Source organism: Poromitra crassiceps, assembly GCF_964638095.1.
Source record: "Poromitra crassiceps genome assembly, chromosome: 5".
In the NCBI taxonomy this organism is placed as follows: Eukaryota; Metazoa; Chordata; class Actinopteri; order Beryciformes; family Melamphaidae; genus Poromitra; species Poromitra crassiceps.
In genome coordinates this window covers 40,377,734-40,392,376 of record NC_139642.1, presented here as the reverse complement: position 1 = coordinate 40,392,376, position 14,643 = coordinate 40,377,734, and the positions used below count along the sequence as shown (strand labels likewise).

Below are 14,643 nucleotides of genomic sequence, written 5' to 3'. Positions count from 1 at the left end.
CGGGACTGGCGGCATTGGAAAGCTCGTCAAATTTTACATCTAGTAGTAGGTGCGTTGAAGTAACGAAATCAACGCTGAGCAATGTACCCGATTTTACACATTTTTACATGAATTAGTCACAACATCAAACTCCTACAAAAATGCCTTAAAATGCATGAAATTATTTTTATGAAGACATCTCCGGACATATATACTACCATTTTTTTTTTGATGTTTTGTAATTTTTTCTTCTTCTACTAAATCTTTTTATGTCGAAGCCTTCTTCTTCTTCGACTTTTATGGCAGTTGGCAAGCATATATGTGCATTACCGCCACCTACTGGAGTTTGATATCAGCCAAATGCCTGAGGGGTGGGCCTGGAAACGAAGGCCACGCGAGCCCAGTGCATTGTGGGAAATGTAGTATTTCGGGTGCCCGCACCCGCCCCCCCCCCACACACAGAGTGCATTTCTGGTGATATCTCTGGCGGGAAACAACCAATTTCAAAAATTTCAACGGATTCGAAAACCTTAGGGGCGTGAGATTGAATATATATTCATATTCCCCACGGTAAAGCCGGCCTTTAACCAACTAAATATAGCTTTAGCCAAATAAGTTGCAGTGTGGTGCAGTGCAGCCTATCATACATTATCTTTGGGTTAAACTGAATAGTAATTAAAAAAATCTCCTGTAGACAGGCATCAGTCCTGTAACTTCTTAATACATGCACTGACCTGTTTAACAGAGCCAAATTGAGGCGGCAGTCACAGATTGACTTTTGATGTTCCTTTAATGAACAGTCAACTTATCATAAAAAAGCCAGGGCGACCTAATAATGCCAGAAACTAAACAAAACTCAAATGCCTCGCCACCCACGCACACCCCCGCACACACACACACACACACACACAGAGAGACACAGCAGGGATTAAAAAACCATGCCACCAACAAAACCCCACAGATGCAAACGAAAGCCAGGTTAACAAAAACACACCGGCTACTCACACTCAAATACAAATCTCTAGGCCCTCCTCCCCCACAATGCAGACTGCCCCCCTCAGCCCCAAACACTGTTAAAAGCCTCCACATCATTGTTCATTACATAGTACATGTACTCAATCCTGAGACGAGCTGTGACCATCCCCCTGACCATAGCCACAGGATCTGAGTGGGCCCAGCACCTCTCACCTTGTTCCTGCGTGTTAGCCAAATGGCTAGCTTAGCCTGCCCAAACAGGAAATTCATCAAAGTGCACACGTTTCCTTCTGAATGAATACACAGGCCCCAAAATGAAAGCTTCAACACTAAACACCTCACCCAGCTTCACACACAAACCATTCAGAACAGTAAAAACATGTACCAAACGGCGGCATCCATGAAAAACATGTACAACAGTTTCATTGGCATCACAGAAAGGACATTCGCTGCCGACCCCTGGAGTAACCCGGGCTAGAAACCTATTGGTCGCCAGGGCGCCATGAAGCACCCTCCACTGTAAGTCACCAGACCTTTTGGGGAGAGGAAGCTTGTAGAGCACTCTCCACCTAAACTTTACAGGGCTCTGGTCCTCTTATCACATCCTCCCACGGCAGTCACAGATTAGAGGAGACAGACTAGCAGAGTTCAGCGACTCAATGTATACAAATAAATTAAGCTAAAATAAGTGTATCCCTGGTTTTGATAAAGATGTTTATCTCATAAAAGTGATGTAGAAGAAAGTAGAACGTGCAAATCCACTCAGTAGTCAGGTGCTGGACAAATAAATTATAAACTAGAGTGAAGAAATAAAGGCTGCAGACTGAAAGGTCAGAAAATTGTTTCGGGCATAAAACATAAAAGCGATAAAGAACACTACGTTTTTGTTGGCTTTGCAGCACCTATGTTCAGTTTGGGATCGAGTTGTGCTCGCACTTGGTGAGTTTGGACAAAAAAGTGATGCCCATCTTCTTCTGACTGGCATCCTTGTGATAAGGAGCTACTGTATGTCAGAGCCATGTGGTTATCTGAAATGACCAACACCCCTCCAGGTGAGGTAATGATCCTTACTCCCTGAAGTCAAGCAGTAGACGTTAGGTGACAATGTGCAAAAATACTACTGGTCCATTTTTGGGGGAACTAAAATGCAAGATTAGTCCCTGTTTATAACACAGTGCATTTATCCTTTACTAGACCTGCCGCTTAAAAAAATGGGGGGCATAAATTAAGAGTATAATGTGAGTGAAAATGTATTTGATTGGTTGCTGATCATTATTGACTCTGTTCAATGTTGATGTATGGTTCTCTCTCTCAAAGAACATCTCTCAAGTGAACTATAACATTGAACAGAGTCAATAATGATCAGCAACCAATCAATAAACAACCAATCAATACATTTTCACTCACAATACCCACTCTCCAGGCACCACTACACCACTGTAAATAATTATACATTTTGAATCTTTGTATGTGAATAGTAGAGTGCATAGTCAATGACAAGAGATTAAAAGAAAGAGCAAGTAAAATAAATTAATAATGAGAGTCCAGGTGTGGATGCACAGCAATGTGGTCTCAAAATATTAAATCTTAATGGTCATACATGGAACAAAGTGGCTATTTTCTCTGTCCGGTCTGTTTGGGGAGATAATCCAGCTGCAGCTCAAATGAAGTACTGTAGTCATTGCACAATTCCATGAAAGAGGCTAATATGTAACAATCCTACAGTAGGCGTGTTTCTTTATAAGTACATACCACTGAGTGTCTGGCTCTTTATGGTGGGGAGACCTTTCTGTCTGCGCTCTCTGTCCTTCTGTCTTTCGTTCCTGTCCTGAGAACGAGAGCGGGACCTCCGCCGCTGATCTCTGGAGTGAGAATCAGAGCGCCGATGTCGTGGCCTCCTCGAGCGGGACGTCGACCTAGATCTTCTCCTCCTGGGAGATCTTAATAATGGATACACAAATATGACTGAGACACAAAACCTTACTAATTACTTGGATACATTTCTCTTGTAGCATGTAACTGGGACCCACAACATTGTATCTGCCATGAGCATGGCCTCTTACCTGGAGCCAGATCTGGATCTTGATCTCCTGCCATAGGATTTGTGCCTGCCTTCCCTCCTCATAGACAAATCTTCTCTTGAACTTCCCTACAAAGACAATGGTGAGAAAGGAACTATGTTAATACCATATACACTATGTAAAGCTAACAAAGTCTTCAGAAGTCAATTGAGTCTTAATTCCCATTTCAAAAAGCTTAAATCAAAAGTTAAGTCCTCCTCAAATCAATGTGTCTCATGAAATAGAAATTTAGCAGGTATTGGTAGGTTTGGGACTTTACCCTTGATTGTGAATATGACTCATTTTGGGATGGGTATCCATCGGGCATTATCATCGGCTCACAATGACTCGTTCCTCCACCATACTGAGGGAACAATAATAATAACTATTTATATAGCACTTTAAAAAACTATTTACAAAGTGCTTTACTGTAAAGACAGCCACAGGAAAAAGCTGGAATCCTATATTAATAATATTAATATTGATATACAGTACAACAGCACTCCATCTCGTGTGATATTGCTTTAAATGACAGATTAGGTCCAGTGAGACATTGTGATAAGGGGGTGATAATTTGGATACCTTGTTGCCGCCAGTCTCTCCCATCATATGCGAGTGAACATTCTCCATGTTGGGCATCTGACCAGGAAACTGGTTAAATGGGTGTTCTGGACCGCCTCTGTGTGATCAAAAAAATAAAATAAAAAAAGGGGGGGGGGGGGGGGGGGGACATGCCTGGGTATTACAAAAAATGACACACAAAACCATTTTCACTGGTGGGTAAGAATAAAGCTATGGATGTAGCAAATATGTTTTCAGGGGCTGAGGTGATCACAGATCTGATTGCCAATTTAAACAATGGATTTTACTCAGACTTTCTACTAACTATGGCACAACGGTATAGAAAGCATAATAGTAAAATTCCAATATAGTAATATAGCAGTGGTTCTCGCCCAGGGGTGGGGAGGGTCAATAATGAATATTAATACATTTAATTTGTAATGCACTTTTCATTAGTAGTAAATCTGAAAGTGTTACAGAGTTAAAGAAAAACAGGAGCATAACAACCGATAAAATCAACCAAAAACAAAGCCACACAAAGTAACAAAGAAAAAGGCCTGATTAAAAAGGAAAAGTTTTTAGACAATGCATGAAGACAGGAAAAAACAGCACAAAGTTAAGAAAAGGATGTGTTAAAATGGAAGGTTTTTAGGTCCCTTTTAAAAGCATTGATAGTCTGTGGTGCCCTCAGGTGGTCAGGGAGAGTATTGCACAGATGAGGTGCAGCCAAGCAGAAGGCCCGAAGGCCCGACCCCCCACTTCTGGCCTGAACAGAACAGGATTCAAGTGCATTTTCATGAACTCACAGAGAGTGGGCACTGCCTTCTTTATTCTTCCGGTCCTCTGGTTCATCATCGTAATCAAAACGGTCGAGGAGTTGCTGCGAAAGTGGATGAACAAATTATGAAGAAAAAAAGAGCTGATAAAACAAATCAAAGTTAACAAAATAAATAAGAACAGTAATTTGCATAATGGTCATAGTAGGCTTTGCTGGGCTATATCACTACCTTGGCTAATGAGCTTTTCTGCTCTGTGTGTGCGCTGTATGGGTTGAGCTGGGGCACGGGCATCTGGAGTTGGGCTGGTACCTTGTCTGCAATGCTGGTCGCCAGGGTTTTCTCCTCCTGCTGGAGATTCTGCAGCAGCTTCTGCAACTAGTGGAGGGAGAGGGTAATTCAAGGGGTGAACCCTGCTTTTTATTCTTTCTTTTTTCTTTTTTTTTCTTTATTAGTCCTGTTAAGATTGATCATTAGTAGAACTGATGTGGAGCGTTTCAATTGATTTCTGGCTTACCTCCTGACCCTGTGATGTCTTAAACAGCTGAGCGACAGCAGCTAAGGCATCAGGATTGCTCAGCTGGGGCACAGCAGCTGCAATTGAGGCAGTAGTGACAGGAGGAGGCTGTGGCTCTGCTTGGGGGACAGTGGGGCCTGTTGGGACACAAGAGGACGTATGCACCATATCAGCACGTCATCGCTATCAGCTGATAAAGGCTTTCAAATTAAGTATCGGCATGGCCCGAAACAAACATTTCTGCCGATAAAATGAGCTTTAATTATGCCCAAAGTAGGATGAATCTTAGTTTTGTTTTAAAGAAAATGTTACATAAGTAGTTTTCTTATTTTGCCCAGTAGCCACATTAGCAAATACCATGCGATTTGCAAGCTATGTTTCGCAAGCCATGCATTTTGCAAGCTATGTCGGGCAATGTCGTTTTGCAAGCTATGTATGTTCCCCATGGTAGAACACAGTGGGGGAAATGACATCAGCAAACATGCTAAACAATGATGCCAAACACAAACAAGCGCCCCCCCCCCCCCCCCCCCTTACTTCCGGGACAAATTACGTCATGCAAAGTCACATGCCTGTTGAGCTCTATTTAGGAGACCAGCAGAGTACCATTTGTTACTATTGGCGGAGCCTGAAATGCACCGTCTCTAGATTATCCATTTCTGAAACTCTTACTCTTCCAAGTGGCATGGTTGTATCACGTCTTCTTTCTTTATCTGTTCTTTAGTGCAAATGACAGGATAATATTTTATGTTCTTTACCTTCCAGTGAGGGAGCAGGCACAAAGGCCCCAGTTGCCATATCCAACAGAGGCTGAATGATGTCCATCTCAAACACACCGTTCTTCTGCCACAGGTTGAGGACACGGACTATTTTGCTCTGAAAAGAGGCAATACCATGCTTGAGACATTTCTAATTACTGTTCACTTATCCTTCAATTTCTTCAACATGAGAAGCATACACAGTACACACACAGAGTACCTACCTTATCATCCTCAGGACAGTGGTAAAGATTTAGGAAGGTTTCTGTGAAGTTCTTCAAGAACCTGGCCGCAAACACGTCCTTCTCAACACCAAACTGATGGCGCGACTGTCGGACAATGGAGTCGACCACATACAAACCAGGCACTTTCAATTCTGGCTTGCACTAATGGAAACAACAAAAAATTTAAACAATGATAGTTTATTACCATTGTCTCATGAGATCTTGCATTTGAACACTGCATGTTGAACTCAAAAGTGTAGGGCTATACAACAGGTCTTATGATGCATACCTTCTTGATGAACTTTTCGACAATCTGGACAACATGTTTGTAGAGCTAATAAAATAGAAAAATTAAGATCAGTCACAACACTTGGCATCTTTCCCTTCAACCTATTTACATGCATTTCGGATGAAAACCGTGAGCTCTGAAGGTCTTCAAAATGTCTCCTACTCTGAGTCCTACCCCATTCCCACAATCTTTCTCAGCTCATTATTGCCAACTCTGGAAATGTCACTTCCAAAAACATCCAATAATGAGATCAGATTCCACTGAGACCAGGTACTGTGTTTTAACTGCCTAGTCATTCCATGCTGTTCAAAGGTCTTTCTAGGGAAGGCTGTGGCATTTCTGAATCAGCAAGCTAGAGAAGGCTTACAGCAGCAAGTTGATCTAGGCTTGTCCTTTGGGTGCTCCCCCAGGTCCAGCGTAGCTGACATGCATACACGTCTCACGTGGCTTACCGTTGAGCAACGGCTATTAGCCAACCTACTTCTATACTTTCAGTTATTCATACCTAAACTCCTAAATTTATTTTTAACAATACAACTTATAGTTCAAGTATTCACACACACTCTACCAGAGGGGCGAGTGGAGGTCAGATGACTTTGCCCAGACCAAAAACCAACTACATGAAGAAAACTGTCATATATACAGGTCTATAGGGTCTTGGAATTGTCTACCAAGTGGTGTTTGTTCCATCAAAGGGAGACCTTGTTTTAAACGGAAGCTCAGAACCCATTTACACTCATATATGCTATCACACACACGTTGATCTTGGTCACATCACTTTGAAATTGTTCTCAATGTGTGTTTTCTAATGTACAGAGAGTTGTACTGATCCTACAACATTAGGGCTATAGGTCAGCTAGAGGACTAGCTGATCATGCTATTGTCTGTCTTGATTTGTATTACCTTTTATTCCGTCTTCTGTGATTTTCTTTTGTGCCCTTCATTTGAGGGGTGTTTTAGTTTTAACAACAAACAAATCCAAAATAGGAACACTTTGTTGTATGGTAATGTTAAGTTTGAGCTTAAAGGGGAACTTCACCAAAAAACAATGTTGATTTATTTTGCACATGATCTGACACATCATCAGCATCATCATCAGTATACAAATGGCTCCGTCCGTCTGTCTGTTTCTCTGTCTGTGACACTGATGACATGATCAGTGATGTCATAATCCCACTGATGACATCATCAGTGATGTCATAAATTCACTCACATGCACAAGGCTATAGTTCAGTGATGTCACTGATTACATCATCAGTGATGTTATAAATTCCACTGATGACATCATCAGAGATGCGGCGTAAATTCACTCACACACAAAGCTATAGTTCAGTGATGTCAGTGATGACATCATCAGTGATGTCATAAATTCACTCACACACAAGGCTATATTTCAGTGCTGATGTCATCAGTGATGTCATCAGTCTGAGGCTCACGAGAGAGACTGAGGGAGATAGACTGAGGGAGAGGGAGAGAGAGGAGAAGAGGGAGAGCGCCTGAGGGGGAGACATTGAGCTGCAGGGCCCGGCGAGCTGCAGGACGGGCGAGGCTGCGCAGCAGGCAAGCCTAGGAAATTAAGCGAGCGTCGCGTGTGAGCCTAGTATCTGAAAACTGTAAACATTTTTGCAGGCATCATTTAGTTTGACAGTAATTGTGAGTTGATTTGAGTTAAGTTGTGGACCAGTGTTCACTCACAATGCAGTGACATCACCACTGGTCCAGACCACTGGTCAAATCAACTCCAGTGTTTCCCACAGGATTTTGAGTATTTGTGGTGGGGGACCGCAGACCCCCTAGGGGGGTGCGGGGGCATGGCCGCCCGCAAGATTTAAAAGTGAAAGATTTAAGTAAAATGCATGAATTTGGTGTACTTTGAGAAAGCTTAAGAGCAAAATTAAAAGGCTAGATCTATGAAGAACATGTCATCATTACCGTGCTGTGGGTTTACAATGACAAACTAAATTTCTCCCTATAGGTCAGGGATACTCAACTTGCTTTGCCACTTTCGTGAAATGATAGAAGGAGTTTAGGCTGACAATGTTGTGCACACCGGATAGTTACGATAGGTTAAGTTAGTTAGGTTAAGTACATACATAAGTGCCTGGGTAGCGAGCAGATGGCGGTATTTGACAATTTAGCAGCTAAATCATAGATTATTGAAAGATATTCCATATTCCAGACTGAAATGCTATAACAGAAGTATTGGCCAGAATGACATGAACATTTATTGGACACTTATTCAGCGGGTATCTTGCATGTTGCGTTCAGGTGCACTGTAAAAAAAAAAAAAAAAAAAAAAAAATTGGGGGTCATCTTTTTGTGGCGGTCAAAATCCTTTTGTGGCGGCCCGCCACAAATTCCTTTATGTATGGGAAACACTGCAACTCTCAGTAACTGTCAAACTAAATAATTTGATATTGATTGATACCGACCTCTGACCTATCCCTGCCTCTTTCTCCCGTTTCCACTGCTCTGTCCACCCTCTGGTCACAGCCTAGCTCTGTTCCCCTCCTGACTACCTCTTTTTTACTGTGCTGTGTTATGTGTGATATTGGCTACTGTCATGTGTGCTAGCATATGTGCAGGTATGCTGCTATCTGTACTACTGAATGTGTTCTCTACTGTGTTGGGATTGTCTGCTCATGTGATTTGTTGCCACATGTTTCTGCTGCTCTCGTATTTTTAGCATTGTGTATCTCTGTGTCTAACCTGTTAGTTTTAACTTTTTTCTCGCCCTCCCCAAACCCTGTTCCTTCAGGATGTCTTTTGCCTCCTGCCAGGTCGTTATTGCAAATAATAATTTGTTCTTAACTATCCTGCCTGGTAAAATCAATATTGATGATATGTGATATAGAAAATTTAAATCACATTAGCCTTTTTATAGACAATCAATAGTTGAATATACAGTTATATATATGGTCATATATATAGTTATTAATACTAGTAACAAACACAAACACAATTCAATGATATAGCCTATAACCCACATCAATAGCTATCTTTGTCTCCATGTCAGCATATTGCAGGGTGACAGATAAACTAGGCCAAAGTCACCTGCCCTCATGAATGATGCTCTGTATGTATGACAAACCATGTCTAATCTAAAACCTGATGATGCTTTGTGTCTTGGGTATAAATATCCCTGACTGTCAGTGTCTGTACATCCGTGTGTAAGCCTGTATATGCATTTGTGGATGTACAAAATTGCTCCTCTTGATCAAGATTGTTTATGTATATTGTGTGTATTTATGTAAGACGACTTCCAAGACTCCTAGCTCATATTTGATTTCAAGTGGCTATTTCTTCACCTTGGCTTAATTTCCATTCTGCATCAATATGTGTGAGATCATGTGCAAAATAAATCAGCATTGTTTTTGGTGAAGTTCTTCTTTAAGAGAACAGCTCACCCTAAAATCCAAAATACATATTTTTCCTCTCAACTGAGTGACCTGTGGTGCTATTTATCCATCTAGATCGCTTTGTGTTAGTTGCCTAGGTTTTGGAGGTATTGGCCATAGAAATGTCTGCCTTCTCTCCATCTGCCTTCTTCCGAATACAATGGAACTGGATGGCACTCTGCACCGTACTTACCTGCTAGCTAGCTGCTAGCTACAGTTTCATGTAGGAACTACAGTAGCTAGCAGGTGAAGTTCAGTCAAACGAAACTAGTTGAAACTGCTCACAATAAGGTCTGTGGATATCTGGAGTAACCAGGGCATGATTTCTGGAAAGAGACATTGCTGTTGAGTTTTCCAAATGTATTTTTTGGGCGCCACTTGGGGGACCACAAGCTGAGTGCCATCCAGTTCCATTGTATTCGAGAGGAGGCAGACATCTCTAGGGCCGGTATCTGCAAAACCCAGGCAACCAACACAAAACGACCTCGATGGATAAATAGCACTACAGGTGAGAGGGACAATTTGTATTTTAGGGTGAACTGTCCCTTTAATCATCTTTAAAATTAAAACCTGCACAAGCTCAGCCATGACTCTTCCACCAATAACAGACCAATAACAACAACAAAACACAGTGGCAAATAATTTCAAGGGGTATGCCATTTTATACTGCATACTATAAAAAAAGTCTGTCAAATAAAATAAAATAAATTCCAAAGTATTCATTGTGAACCATGACGACCACATGTTCGAGTAGAGAAAGTGGCAGCAAGCAAGCTCAAAGTCAAGTAGAATACAAAAGTGAAAAAAGGAGCTTACTGGTTACTTTTTTACGAGAAATTTAATCCAGAAGTGTTGGTACACATGTAACCTCAGGTTTACATACAATGTACAACTTCATACAAAATAAGAGACATGGGCAGATACAAAATAAGAGACACGGGCAGGAAAAAGTGAAGGACCCGTCGCCAAAAGAGAAGCAATGTCTCCTGCCCGTGTCTCTTATTTTGTATGAAGTTGTACATTGTATGTAAACCTGAGGTTACCTGTGTACCAACACTTCTGGATTAAATTTCTCGTAAAAAAGTAACCAGTAAGCTCCTTTTTTCACTTTTGTAGACCACATGTTCGAGCCAGTGGTTCCCAACCTAGGGATCGGCAGAGCGCCACAGGAGGTCGCCAACCCCTCTTGATTTTAAGGGTGCCCCCCACCCCCCAGACTATTAAAATGTATAGTGAACTTTAGAGAAAATCACAATACAGACATAGAGATGTGTTCCTAAAAATATAAGGAATAATCGTCTGATACTTCCTGCAGGTATTGAGTTTAGGGATGCACTATATATATCGAACTGATAAATTATTGGCCGATAATGGGAAATGTAACTTTATCGGCTATATATAGCAGATATATATCGGCTATAATAATATCTACGTATACAAAATTAGTTGTTTAAAAGGAAAACTGCTTTGGATACCTTTAAGCATAAAATGCCATCGGGCCAGTCTACTATGCCTTTTTTCATTGCCTTTTATCTGCAGACTAAGCAGGTTTTCGCTTCTATAAAAGCCTTTATTCTTGTATTGACTGATGCACTTTACGAAAAATAATAACCTGTATTTAACGCATTGACATGTCTGATTTGACAGATTATGTCAAAGCATTTAATTTAGATTCTGAGGCTAAATTCTCTATAAAAGCTAAAGTCTGTGATGTTTTTTTATGTACTTTATTAGGGGGGGAAATGAACATTTGAGGAGTCAAGTGTTCTTTGTTTTGTTTTAACAATAGTGATGTCAGTTACATTTGGTTAGGTCAGAGCTATGGAATATTACATCATCCATCTTTGCTCACTACATCTTAGCCTTTCTCACCCTCAGCTGTGCATAAACTACAGGTTATTATATGAACTTATTTTTAAAATACGAAAACGTTAAATTATCGACCATGAGAAGCAGGAAATTATCGGTTATTGTATCGGCTGAAAAAATCCATATTGTGCATCCCTAATTGAGTTCACTATTTAAGTTGATGTACAGTTAATTGTTCTGTTCTTATGAATGGATATAATAAAATATACTATAAAGATTTTTCAAAAGGAGGCTACTTTTCCTCTTTTGTATGTGGGTGTGGAGCAGTGGGGATCGACAGTGATATACAATGGTAAAATTTAGGTCTCCTAAGAAAAAGGTTGGGAACAACTGTTCTACGCCATACAATCACAATAAAAATGATACAGCATTGACTTTACCTTGATAGCTTTTATGGCCGATTTTGTTACAGACATCATCTTTGCACGGGATATTGGAGGCTTCATATCAAGCATGGAGAACAACTGATGAATTTTGTGGGAGGAAAATGATTTCAGTTTTCATTGTAAAACATTTTAGCATGCAACAACCTGGAAAAACAACACTTGTGATCTTATTACATCTTATTTTAAACAGAAAATAGTCCAAATGGATACTAGATTGAACTAGCCAACTACAGCCACACACAGCCCTGTTCCAAGAACTTCCATCATGAGGTCACTCAGTAATAGCAAAGACTTGTCAGAGAAATTTGCCTATTGATAAAATACTGTTGACTGTGTTTTTTCTTTTATATTAACAATTAAGTGTGACCTAAAGGTTTGATGCCATTGATAAGGCAAAGTGAGTTTATTTGTATAGCACATTTCATACACAGAGGCAATTCAAAGTGCTTTACATAAAATGGATAAAATAAAAATGAAAGACCACTGTTACAAGATAAAATATAGGATCCAAAAGATCACAGTGCAAAATTAACGTTACACTAATTAATACAGGAATACAGATTATAACACCTGAATCAAGGATGAAACTGCAAATTCATGTCACAACACTAGCAGTACGAAGTTGTGAGAACAACGTAGGTATTTCTCCAAGTGAACACAAGGCAAAATGTTTAAGCGTCCCCAACAACGTGTAAATAAACCATGCTGGGTTAGTTAATGCAAATTACTTTCAGAGAAAAACTACCACCAACTGCAGTTGTTGGATGATGTTTGATTGGTGTGCCATGGGCTAAACACAGACAAACAAGGATGGAACTTGTGGAAGCTGACCAAACATCAACAAGGACAGACAGCCATTGCACACCAAACAAACATGTTTGTTGCAGAACAGACGTTTTGTGGGAGGTGAAGTGGGAGGCGGGCCTCCCCAGGGGGGGCTCCAAACCGTTTCAGGGGAGACTTAGTGAATGAAAGTGAAAAAAATATGACAGTTATTATTTGTTATCAAAAGGAGATTACATAGAATAGAATAGCCTAAATGTGTGTGATTTGGTTAAAGAAATACATAAAGTAGTTTTGGGTAATCTCACTGATTTTCCCATTTAGAAATAAATAAATGAATTTCAGACAGCCCCCCCCATTTTTAAGTATTTGGTGTAATATGAAGTAGGCATATGTCAAACAGTAATTTCAGGTTATATAGGCTCAATTACTGAGTGTCTAAGGGATCAAATAACATAATCATAATCCCATAGGCAGGCATCCAGGAATTGAGTGAAACTAAGCAAGTACCGGTAAACTGTCTGAGGGGAGGCCCACAGCCTCAGACTTTGAAAGCCCCTGTTGTAGTCTGTAGAATGTTTGATTGGTGTGCTATGGGCTTTAGGTTACACACTTTCAAAACAAGCCAAACAATCTTAGCAGCAGCCGACATACTGTAGGTAATTCTTACAGAACATTTTATGTCCAATTATTGATAGTATTCTGTTACATCATCACACTGCCATATTTGTAGGAAAATAACTTGCGACTGTGATAAATTAACAGGTGATTCCAATCTGATAGCCAATGAGCCGTGGGTACTGTAAAACGCCATATTGGTAGCAAATTCATGTGACATCATGGGAATACTATGGAGGGCATGACAACTGTTTTTTGCAGGCCTGAGCTAATTAACGTTAGCTAACGTTAACGTTACATCCCGTAGAATGCATTTGACAGCGACAGTCCTTCATGAGGTCCCTCCCTCCTGAGGTCAACAACAATTTTTGTGTTATATGAGCGGACCATAGAAGGCCTGGGCCCTGCGTTGACCGCGACTCACTGGCTAGCAACAGCCCAACCACACCTGCTTTTAAAATCAATCTTATCTACTGCGGCAGGATGAACTGTCAAAAGATGCAAGCCCACTCACAAATGCTATTACTAGCTATTACATATTACTAGCTAAACTAAAGGACATTTAGCAGCGCGTTAGCAATTCGAGCTAAGTACATGTTAGCAAACTTTACCTCCATGTTGAACGCGTTTACGGCATCCATAATTGTTCGTTATGATACTGAGGGGGGAAATCCGCGAATTTGTCAATTTCGTTATCTCCAAAGCATAACTTTATGTAGCTATTTAGCTACATAGTAACTTACACCAGCTAGGTTGAAACTAGCTAACGAAATTTTGATTTTAATGCAGGTTACGTTCGTTGCTACAAGCAGCTCTGCTATGCTACTGGTTGCTAGTTCTCCACCCCTTGCGCGCGTGCGTGCCCGCCAACGTCACATGCGTCATAATGCTGCCTTCAGTTACTGCCGGAAATATGAAAAGAACCAGCAGAAAACATACCTAAACGACCCAACAAACTGGTACGAAAGAGGGGGGGTTCTACACTACAGGAATTGCAGGTATATGTGTGTCTTGATGGAAGACAGGAGCATAGAAGCCGTGTCAACAGCTGATGGCATGTATTCCAACGACTGCCTTTGTTATTTACTAAACAAGTGCCGCCCCCACCCCCCCACCGATTTTAGCGGAATGACCCGCCCTACTCTGTATCTGATTGGCTTACCCTGATAGTTTACCTCTGCCCTCGGAAGTCCCGCGCGCCATATTTAAATTAGCCAAGCTACTGTAGTAGCAAGCATACAAGGATACACAAGCTGTCGTTAAGCCCCAAAGAAGCGATCGCATTTTTTCCTATTGTAATTTGTTAGTAAAATGGCAGACCGCAAAACCTGGCCGTGGTCAAATGAGGAGGTGCGGACGTTCCTCAATTTGGTTGGCGGCGAAAGGATCCGCCGAGAGCTGGATGGGGCGACGCGTAACGAGAAGGTCTTCAGAGAAGTCGCTCAACAGA

At 41.0% G+C, this 14,643-nt stretch overlaps 1 protein-coding gene across 3 annotated transcripts in view; it reads right to left on the bottom strand.

The window, feature by feature from the left end:
- Positions 1-14,023, bottom strand: part of LOC310777197 (SR-related and CTD-associated factor 4-like) — a 50,953-nt gene extending 36,930 nt beyond the window's left edge. For 2 of the 3 annotated variants that reach the window (XM_083637472.1, XM_083637473.1), the window contains exons 1-12: positions 13,805-14,023; positions 11,787-11,870; positions 6,140-6,184; positions 5,851-6,012; positions 5,627-5,744; positions 4,869-5,005; positions 4,583-4,729; positions 4,382-4,455; positions 3,597-3,693; positions 3,295-3,378; positions 3,018-3,103; positions 2,707-2,894 (exon numbers count right to left, since the gene is read on the bottom strand). In XM_083637472.1, coding sequence (XP_083493598.1) covers positions 2,707-2,894; positions 3,018-3,103; positions 3,295-3,378; positions 3,597-3,693; positions 4,382-4,455; positions 4,583-4,729; positions 4,869-5,005; positions 5,627-5,744; positions 5,851-6,012; positions 6,140-6,184; positions 11,787-11,870; positions 13,805-13,834 — 1,252 coding nt within the window. In that variant the 5' untranslated portion in view covers positions 13,835-14,023. The remainder of the gene's footprint in view (positions 1-2,706; positions 2,895-3,017; positions 3,104-3,294; positions 3,379-3,596; positions 3,694-4,381; positions 4,456-4,582; positions 4,730-4,868; positions 5,006-5,626; positions 5,745-5,850; positions 6,013-6,139; positions 6,185-11,786; positions 11,871-13,804) is intronic. The other variant, XM_083637474.1, reaches the window with a different exon arrangement.
- Between the last annotated feature and the right edge of the window lie 620 nt (positions 14,024-14,643).